Source organism: Rutilus rutilus (assembly GCF_951802725.1).
Source record: "Rutilus rutilus genome assembly, chromosome: 1".
Classification (NCBI taxonomy): Eukaryota; Metazoa; Chordata; class Actinopteri; order Cypriniformes; family Leuciscidae; genus Rutilus; species Rutilus rutilus.
The window spans coordinates 10,503,199-10,513,717 of record NC_140209.1 but is presented as its reverse complement, the minus strand read 5'-3'; the positions used below and the strand labels follow the sequence as shown (position 1 = coordinate 10,513,717).

The window sequence follows — 10,519 nt, the reverse complement described above, 5'->3', positions numbered from 1 at the left end:
ACAAAGCTACATGTTTCTTTCAAAACAGTCTTATGTTTTCTCAGCAGTGACGCTCAGAGCTCTGCTGGGGCAGATGTGGATGGATATATATATATATATATACAGTATTCAAACACGTAAATATTTATGAATTTCTTACTCGTTAGAGAGTTGGACTTGGACTTAGATTTCATTGCAACTTTTCCGACTACCTATAAGCAACTTGTTCTTCAAATAGCACCTTTACCAAAAAATACAGCCACTTTTAAAATGTATTCTATAGCGACTTTTAAAACATTGCTAAATCAAGCACTAAAAGGCACACAATCAAATGACACACACATGCTCTCTGTCACAGTCTCTCTGTGTGCCAGGCTGCAAGAGTTCACTGTGAATGACAGGGTTTTGTTCATAAAACTGTGTGTAGGATCTTTCCTAAGAATGTACGTGCGGATGAAAGCCAAAAATGGTGTACGCCATTTTTAATCTAAATCTTTTAGCAAAAAAGTCTGTATAGCAACTACCCAACAACCCAAATGAGTTCAACAGTGGATTCAATCCTCCTCTGCTGAGATCTTCAGAGATTCAATGTCTTCTTGTATCTTCAGTTGATTTCATCTAAAGCTGTGTCTGAAGTCAGTTGTAGTTCTTGTGTTTCTCTTTCCTTCAGTGATTCTGCTTGTTAACAGCAGGTGTTCATCACTAATGCTCAATCATCACTTATAATGACTGCAACATAATAGATTTTTTTTAATGCTTACATGTAGTGACAGACATTATACATTATATACATTATATAACTCAACAAAGCAAACATTAGATGCACAATGTAAATGTTTGGCTCTGTCTATTTTTTTAATAAACATGAATGTAATAATGTAAAGTAATGACAACATTATGAATAAATCTATATTTAGTAAGTTATTGTGCTGCAATGCCAAATCAGTAGGTTACATATTTACAAAGAGCTTGTGTGCAAATCAGCAGTGTGATAACTTGAGAGCAATATTAATTAATGCAGTATTGTACACATTTAATAAAACATAGGAACCAATACAAGCTTTAATAACAAATGGAAAACAAATACTTTTCCTGTTCTTAGACATGCCATCAGCTTTGTGATTGGGTTAGTTGGTGATGGCATGAGTAAATCAGAAAAATGATAATGAACAAACAAAACAGCAGGAGAGGGAAACTGTAACTAGAGTAACAAAATTAATCATAGGACCTTTTGTGACGTATTTGTTCTCCTGTCCTGTCACACTCTTCTGGATCTGATGTCATAAACCAGTACAGCAACCGTAGCCACACCCACCAGGACAGAGATGGCCAATCGGATTACAGTTTCAGTAAAACTGTGGGCATAGTCTAAGTAGAGAAGACAATATTCTTATCTATTTACTCTTATTTACACTACACCAACTGTTTGTTTTTTAAAACAGACATCAGTACTTAGTACTCTGTTTTACAAGTTCACAATTATTTTTATTTTTTTTATTTTTTTATTTTTTTACAAAAGTGTGTCAGAGTTGGGAACTAAGAACTGGTTCTTATTCAGTACCGGCCATTGGAAAAAAGATTTGACTTTCTGTCAGTGACTTCTTCCTTAATAAACGTGTGAATGTTATGGTGCTGCACTGCTTGATCAATTGTCTCTATGGACCAATAGACACACAAGAAGGAAACAAATGATCTTTTGTACTCACTAATACAAGTGGTTGTGTGACAGAACTCAGAAATGTTGAGATGTCGAGCCTGGTGGCTGATGGGATTTCTGAGCACACAGCTGTAGGTGTTGTTATCCTCATGTTCCACCTCCAGGTGTAAAGAGAGGGTGGTGTTGAGCTCAGGGATGCTGATGGAGGAGAGTAACCCGGATCCTCTGTACCAGGAGAGAGTCACCTGTGTCACGTTCATCACTGAACACAGCAACACACATCTGGAGCTCGGTGGCGTTTCAGATGATGAAGGATTCGATGGAGAGTAGCTGGTGATGTCAGGAATGGACAGAGAAGCTGGGAAACGTGAAAGAGTAATACTGCCTGTGACTGAATGTGTTGGGTGAGAGTTTGTGACGTCACACAGAGAGATCAGTGCTGATACTGACAGTACAGGGGCCTCATTTATAAAGATCTGAGCTTAGAGTGTGCGACTGTGCGTACACTAGAAGTGAAAAAACATCTTTGACATGGAAAAGTGTCGGAAAAAGTTTTCCGGAGAACTGCAGGTATTTAGAAATCTAAGCAATTCTCGCTACTCAACGTACTCAAGTAAAAGATTTGGCCGTTGACTGGATTCATCATTCAGCTGCACACAATTTCAAGATTCAAGATTTAAATTTTATAGATTTCACTTCTGGAAGAGAGGCGTACTCACATATTTGTTGTGCATATGTTTGTTCTTTGAATCCCACACGCTCATTTGAGAAATGATCGTAAGATCAAGTATAGGATGATTTATATGAATTTTGTTTTATAAATGAGGCTCCTAGTCTTCACTAATTTCAGTTTTTAGAATTTTTTAAAAATTTAATAAAAAGCTGACCCAAAGACAGAACATTTTAAAATAACATAAAAAAAAAATTGGGGGGAGAGTGGGGTAAGGTGAGCCTGTTTTCGGTTGAGTGGTAAGCAAGGAAAGGAGAAATGAGACAGAATGTGAAACTAAATTATGACTTTGCAAAAAAAAAAAAAATGTTCTAGTGGTTCGACTTGCCACGCATTAGAGTTAAGTTAACCCATGCGAAAGCCATCTGGATTAAACTGAGTACTTTACAAAGAGAAGATTATAAGCATAATTTAAAATATAGTTCCGATCAAGCCTTTAAGCACATGAATAACAATATATATATATATATATATATATATATATATATATATATTTTTTTTTAGCAAGCCTGTTACCATCTCAATCATAGATGGAAATGACCATTTAGAGCAGGGGTTCTCAAAGTCTACATTCAAAGGTCCAAACTGAATTTTCATCAATGACAAAGATCCGGAACTATTGGTAATTACAAAACTTGTTTTTAATAAACATGTATAACAAATCAACATTTATTTTATGAAAAAAATAAGGTGCCTTTTTATTCAAAATACATGAATAACAAGTGCAAAAGTGGCAAAACAATTAATTTAAGTGTCTGGATTTTTCTTAACAAAACACCACAAAAGTAACATGGTGCAAAATACAGAGCAGTCTAATGTGAGAAATGGCACTGTCTGTCTCCCATCAGCTGCCGAAACCGTGGCACAAAAGGTGTGGTTGCAAGACGGAGACACTGGCCTAAACGTTCATTAGCCAAGCTGCTGCGGTGTGAGTTCTTTACAGCATTCATTGCTGAGAATGGCTTCGTGCTGGATTGTGGCGAAATGAACGCATACCTCTCTGTCCAATCATCTTTGAAAACTCTATTTTCTTCGTCAACTTTTCTTTTCCTGGACAATTACATCCTCCACACCCATTCAAACGCTTACTGCGGTGAAGTGTCGCGTTGCGCGGCTCGCGCCCGATTACGTCAAAAGTACACTCACTGGATGTCATGGCAACTGAATCACGGAGGAAAACTTTAAATATCTCGCCTTCGCTTTAATTTCGGACCATCTCCAAAAAGACATAAAACACTAAACAAATGATTTTGACATACGTTTATCAAAGTAGGAAATCCAGACTTTTAATCCCTTAGGCTACACTCAATTACTGCTGTTGAAATATGAAACAGAGGCGGGTCCGGATTGAATTCCCTCCGGGTCCGGATCCGGACCGGAGTCCGGACTTTGAGAAGTGCTGATTTAGAGCCTATACAGGAAATTTACCATAGGAAATGTATGGATTTAAAGTTTTTTACCAGTTAACAGTAATTCATTGGCCGATGGCAGACATGTTTTATGAGATACATCAATATTCGCATAGACAATCATGTCATCTCGGACAAAGACACTGCATGCCAGTTTCCAAGTCAATCGGACTAACAGAGAAGTAGTTATAGCCATTTCATGTTTTTTATTTCCTGTTATAGCGCCACCAAACGTTCTGGCGGCCCTTAGAGACCGTGAAAATTTCGACTTTTTTTTTTATATCTACTCCAGAGAATCTTGCTTCACAGGTTTGGTTCTCATCAGGCCAAAACCCTAGGGCTAGCAATACATTTATATGCAACTTGTAAAAGCATAACATGAGGTCTCAAAGATCAAAATAAGAGCAGTTTTCAAGATGACACTTGAAAATGCTTGAACACTATACGCCACTCAGTTAAAATGCGATACAAACTAAATGATGATTCAGGAAGCTTTTAAAGCTATTAAATACTGCAGGAGCGAGGGAAAGTGGGAAACAAAAAGTCCTGTCAGACCTCTACCAGATACAGTGAGTGGCTCATCTTACCCCATCTCAAACATTTAAATAATCTTAAAACATAATTTCAGGAATCGAGTGCAATAATTGAATATATTTACAATGAGAATATGAAAAGAACAGGAAAGTGTAATGCTTACCATAGACGGTCACACTGAAAGTCTTGACTGAGGCCTTATTTCCAGTGACGATTTCGACTTCATACGGTCCAGAGTGTCCTGTGCTGGTGTTTGTGATGGTGAGCGATCCGGTCTGATTGTCCAGCTGAAGTCTGTCTCTGAATCTCTCATCAACACTATCAGGAACGATCTCATGTGCTCTGATTTTAGCAATGTGCGTGGCTTTAGATCCAAATCTCCACAGAATCAGATCATCACTGTGCATTTGAGTAACATCAGTGTGTAGAGTGAACGAATCCCCCTCCATCACTTCTGTTGACTTCATTTCATCCGTCTCAACACCTCGAGGACACACAGGAAGTTATTTTAGTCATTATACGATCATTTCTTATCACTGTATAGGCTATTTATTTAGTTAAAATTTTAGATAATCATCATATAAAAAAAAAAAATGACTAAAAAACATAACTTACCAACTAAGCGCCACAAACCCAGACAGAAAAAAACAAACATACGAGACATTTTCTTCTGCGAGATAATACGCCTGAAAAAGCAACTCTGTGCGGTTAATCACACATCTCTCTGAGAAAGCCAGTCTCTGAACTAGCAGAGGTGCAGTTCCCTGTTTGGCAGTCAAGGTTGTGTGCAGACGTACAATCAGTGTGTGTTTCACACAGTGTGTGTTCAGTTTAACACTCGTCTTCTGTGAGAAATAGACACCTTCAAATGTGACGTTACCACAGACTGTAAAAAAATATGGACGTAGTGTGTGTGACGTTTCTGAAGCCTAAAGTGGGCGGAGAAAGAGAGCCTAAAGAGAGCTTTATTATTCAGTCCTTTTCCAATTCTGATTTTGGGCGCCTTTCAAATGGATTAAACCATAGATATTTACCTCAGAAGTTCAAGTAAATGCACTAGAAATCCACGCTCTTTCAGGGATGTGCATCTATTGCATGGACGGAGAGAAAGCACTGACACTTGGATGGTACTTTTTATTTAACGCTGAAAAGTTAAATAAGCATATTTAGTCTATCTGTCGCGTGAGAGCAACGGTACCGCAGAACGTAGACTCTATATCTAGGCTATAGACGTTTTTAAATCTGAAAACTCAAAAAAGCAACGAAATTGTCGTAGTCCAACGGCGTGGACGCATATATAATGTGTGTATTAAGTTGTATGAAATAATCCCCAAAAAAGCACAAACACGGCGGAGATAGACAAACGGCTAGCAGCAACAGCAGCGACAATCCACCTGTCACTCAAGTGGCCACGCCCTTAATTATGCAGAACTTAAGGCTTAATATAATTTAAATGGATGAGTTGTAAAAAAAAAACACCCCACTCACAGCTGGTTTCATGAAGGGCAAAATTAGCTATATAGACTAAAAAACACTTTTTGCACAATTTTTTTCCTGCTGTAAAGTTGAGCATCTCAACATGGGGGAGATACAGATTTGACTCGCTTTTGCATCCAGCCTCCAGCGGCCAGTCGATGAACTGCAGTTGAACTTACTTCCCTGTTGGTTTCAAGAGAGAGACAGGGAGGTTGCCGCTTGAACATTACTCAATCTTCCTGTTCAAAACTAACACCTCTGGTTAACACTGTGCGTTTCCTCTGATCATGCTTTCATCTTCTGTATCAGTTGTATATGAAATCTTTAGATGTCCTGAGTGAGATCTGGATCTCAGCATCGCTGAACCGCTGTGGGAGGATACAGATACAGATATAGATATAGATTTAGATACAGATACAGATACAGACAGCTGCTGCAAAACAGTTCATAATGTAAATAGGCTTGTTGGACAAATAAGCAACTAATGTCCTCATTTGATATATTACTAAAGAAATAATAAATATGAAGACCCTGATATATCATTCCATTATTTAATCAAACATTTATTGAATCCCCCTTTAAAACGTGGGAAGTCACATTAACACTAGGAGTCATACAGATTTTAAGTGCAACATGAAAACGTTTTGCCTTTCATTTTTCACCTTGAAACTCTGTAGTTCATTTATCAGCTCATTCCTGCCCTCAGGAGCACAAAGATGGAAACTACAGACAAGAACAAAACATTACTGATAACTGTTATTATTTGGAGATCCGTGTAGCCTATGATCTTATTTTTTATTTTATTTTTATTTAAGGTTTCTCTTTCTCATATGACACTGGACTTGGGGCCTGTACCATGAAGCCGGATTAGGTGGCTAGCCGGCTATGTTTCAGCTTAGTTTCCGCCAACCCTGGGTTTTAGGTACTATGAAAGTAGCTCGGCTTAAATCGGTGTTCGTTGCCATGGTATCTTACGCTGCACGGCTAACCTGCTCCGGGGCAGGTTATGATCTGGATTCAAGATCTCAGACTGAAGTTTGACCAATCAGCTGAGAGCAAAGAAACATATAGGTGACGTAACTTATTCCAAGTGTTTGTTGCAATGACTTCACCTTTTCTTCCAAATCCGGTGGACATCTCAGCGCAAATTGTTAGACGAGCACTTTGTAAAGAAAGAGTTTTTAGCCTGACAAAATCCCCTTGCCTTTCCTGATAGTTACTTGTATGAAAGATACAGCTTTTCCGCGGAAGGAATGTCTTATTTTGCGAACTTCTTGAGCCGCACATACTGTAAATAATTTAACACGTCGAATTCATGCACTTACTGTACCGCAAATGGTATTGCGTTTGTGTTTTTTTGCAAGTGGTACGTACAGGCTACTTGCACGGTGGGTGATGCACAGAAGCTGGGGGAAAACACGGTTTGTCGAACCATTCGCAAGGTGGTCCTCGCTCTGCAGGAGTACATGAATAGTTTCATTAATATTGTTCCCCGGACATTTATCGACTATGTCCATAAAAGAGGGCTTTTATAAAATTGCCGGTAAGATATATTGATAGGGTGACATCACATGAACACTTTTTTTTTTCTTCAAAATGCACATTTCACAAATGTACTATACAATATAATACATGTTAAGAATTATTTTAAATCTTTATTATTATTCTGTTAATCTTATGATAGGATTCCCTATAGTCTATTGCTCTAGTCTCCACTGCTCTAGGGGAACATGAGGCAGATGTTAATAGGAAATCCTATCACTTCAGGTAGAGATGTGAATTTGTGAGATGATTATTTTCTGTGAGATGAATCTTTAAATTAGTAACATTAACAGATATAAAAATGATCTACTAAACATTTCATCTGCTGATGACTTGTGGTCATGAACGTATGATCACAAGTTTGGATGCTAAATGGCCTGGCTCCAGTGCTTGACACACGAATTTTCCATGAGTCTGTGTTGTGTCAGCGCTTTGAGGAAAGCAAGTTAAATTTGGTACAGTACAAAACAGTTAATTTGAACTAAGATAGAAAAACCTACACAATAACCCCCTGACCTCAGACAGGGCCACAGCACCGCTTCAATGTGGCCCTCAGTTAAACCAGAGTGAAGATCGAGATGACCTTTGGCATCCTTAAGGCACGTTTCAACTGTGTTCAGTGCTTAAGAGTCACCAGAGCGGGCATCAGAGATAGTGGCTGCATGTGCCATTCTGCACATTATAGCCACCAGTAGAACAGAGCGAGAACCACCACAAAACCAGCTTCTCCCCGATGAAACTGACCCGATCACACTTGACCACTCAGCTGGTGCAGATGTAGATGTAATCACCATACAATATTACACTTAATAAAAGCACAATGAAACTGCAGATAAGTCTCAAACTGTTTTATTTGTTTTGTGGGATGGGAGGGAGAAAGAGAGCAAGAGAAAGTTTCATTAATAAATATTAATACTAAAGTGTTACTTGGTTAAATAAGTTCACATACTGAGATCAGTTTTATTCAGCTGTTTGATCTCCATTTTTTTTTTTCAGCTCACAGTCAGCTCCTAGTGAACAGTCTAGTTCAAGTCTCCTTTAGTGTGCAGTCTAGTTCAAGACTCCTTTAGTGTGCAGTCTAGTTCAAGTCTGCAGTCTAGTTCAAGTCTCCTTTAGTGTGCAGTCTAGTTCAAGTCTCCTTTAGTGAACAGTCTAGTTCGAGACTCCTTTAGTGTGCAGTCTAGTTCAAGACTCCTTTAGTGAACAGTCTAGTTCAAGACTCCTTTAGTGAACAGTCTAGTTCAAGACTCCTTTAGTGTGCAGTCTAGTTCAAGACTCCTTTAGTGTGCAGTCTAGTTCAAGTCTCCTTTAGTGTGCAGTCTAGTTCAAGACTCCTTTAGTGTGCAGTCTAGTTCAAGTCTCCTTTAGTGAACAGTCTAGTTTAAGACTCCTTTAGTGTGCAGTCTAGTTCAAGTCTCCTTTTGTACAGGGCCCTGACTGAGTCTGTTTCCACCTGAAACATAATTCCACCACAAACATGATCATTACAAGTTTTCTGGAGGCTCATCAAAATCACAAAAAGTTCCTTGACTTCCTACAAATACAGGACTGACTGTAATTTATGTCAAGGGTTTTAAATCCTTACACATTTCTTCTGAAGCCCATTGAGGTAGAGGCCTCAGTTTCCGGGGCAGGTTGTGAAAAATCCTACAATAAAAGAGATGTGTAAGGGCCAGTCCCTTTTTTATGCCACACATTCAAATGTTTGCCACAATAAAAAGCCCAGTGCATTCACATCAGCAACTGTCTGAGAACACACAGACAGAGTGTCTTCATTTCCTCCACCCTAATAAATAAAAATAGGCCAATGTAAAGCATAACTGTTGTAAAGCAGGTTATGTTTGGTGTTCTGTCTGCTGCATACTGACCTCTGTGTGGGAGACTGTGTGTGTGTGATGGCTTCAACAGGGACACATTTCTCTCTACTGCAGAACATACAGTCAGCCATATTTACAACTTAAAAGTAGTAATGTATTGCACACGTACCCAGTGTTACTTACTTAAAGGAGCCAGCACCAGGGTCAGATTGTACAGCACCTGTAATCCCATCCATAATCGGCCGCCCCTTATTGCCTACTCAGAGCCAACTCCTCCACCACAGTGTATTCTGGTTTTCTGAATTTAACTCTTTATTTCTGTTTGCTGCAAACAAGTGTTTGTGATAAAATGTTCACAGAAGTAATAAAAGGTTGTGGTAAATACTCACCACTTTGAATTATTATTTTTATATTTTGTCTTTATCTGTTGCCAAGAACATTTGGAGTTGGGGTTGCATCTAAAAATCAATGAATACTAATCTTTCTTAGTACATGCACATTTTATATTATAAAAATAGGCTATAGGCTATTACATGTATAGGCTACACATACATAATTTTACATAAATATAGAACGTATTTGTTTAACTTACACATTAACAATCAGCAATCTTTCTCCAACAGTCTTCTCTTGCTTTGGCACAGAGACCGTATTGTTTCGAGCTTGAAATACATATTTAAATTCATCGTAATTCTGAATAATTATCTCTTGCTCCTCCGCGGAAAAATATAACGCTCTCGCTCTACTACCCGCGATTGGCTGTTCAGTGTCGACGTCACTCTTTTATGTGCACGCGCGCGTGGAGTAATCATAGCTTAAAGATCAAAGCCTGAGTTGACAGAGAAAGTTGATGAGCTGCATCATGGTACCAATAAAGCCTGATCGCAACGGTTTGGATTTGTCAACTCAAAACCAATCCTGTAACCCCGAGTTTGTTCAGCTACCTTCATGGTACAGGCCCTTGGACTTTATTTGTTTCATAAATGCCATATTCATAAAAATGTATGCCGTGAGTGAAAATTATTTTTCATATAGTTTTAATTAACATTTTAATTTGTTGATGTTCTGAACTGCATTTTTTTTTTTTTTTTTTTTTTTTTTTGTGAGTAATGTTAAATTTCTATTAAATGTTCAAAGAGTTATGATATTCCTCTTAGATAGATATTCTTGTTATACCATTACACACCAATATTAGATATCTTGCAACAGAACATGAAGGAAAAATGTACATAATTCAGTCAAACTAACAGAGTATTTGTGCAGCTTTATGGTTTGAAATGATCTGTTCCACAGTCTTTCTGAGTATAACTTCCTCAAACCGAAAGCACTTCCCATAACGTGAAACGCAGGACACATTCACAATGAACTTTGACAC

The 10,519-nt window shown here is 38.2% G+C and overlaps 1 protein-coding gene across 1 annotated transcript; it reads right to left on the bottom strand.

The window, feature by feature from the left end:
- Positions 1-533: 533 nt before the first annotated feature.
- On the bottom strand, positions 534-5,149 carry LOC311287644 (uncharacterized protein). Its single transcript, XM_084404616.1, has 4 exons — positions 4,925-5,149; positions 4,473-4,793; positions 1,686-1,994; positions 534-1,347 (listed from the first exon to the last, which is right to left on the bottom strand). Exons 1-4 carry the CDS (start codon positions 4,971-4,973, stop codon positions 1,238-1,240), a joined length of 789 nt encoding a protein of 262 aa, XP_084260742.1. The 5' UTR covers positions 4,974-5,149; the 3' UTR covers positions 534-1,237.
- Between the last annotated feature and the right edge of the window lie 5,370 nt (positions 5,150-10,519).

What these genes read in the sequence shown, in the direction of transcription:
- LOC311287644 (XM_084404616.1), bottom strand. Translation starts at nt 4,973, where the DNA reads ATGTCTCGTATGTTTGTTTTTTTCTGTCTGGGTTTGTGGCGCTTAGTT. An exon ending in TTTCAGTGTGACCGTCTATG is followed by an intron (nt 1,995 to 4,472) that starts GTAAGCATTACA and finishes CACGTTTCCCAG; the next exon opens with CTTCTCTGTCCATTCCTGAC. An exon ending in TCACACAACCACTTGTATTA is followed by an intron (nt 1,348 to 1,685) that starts GTGAGTACAAAA and finishes TTCTCTACTTAG; the next exon opens with ACTATGCCCACAGTTTTACT.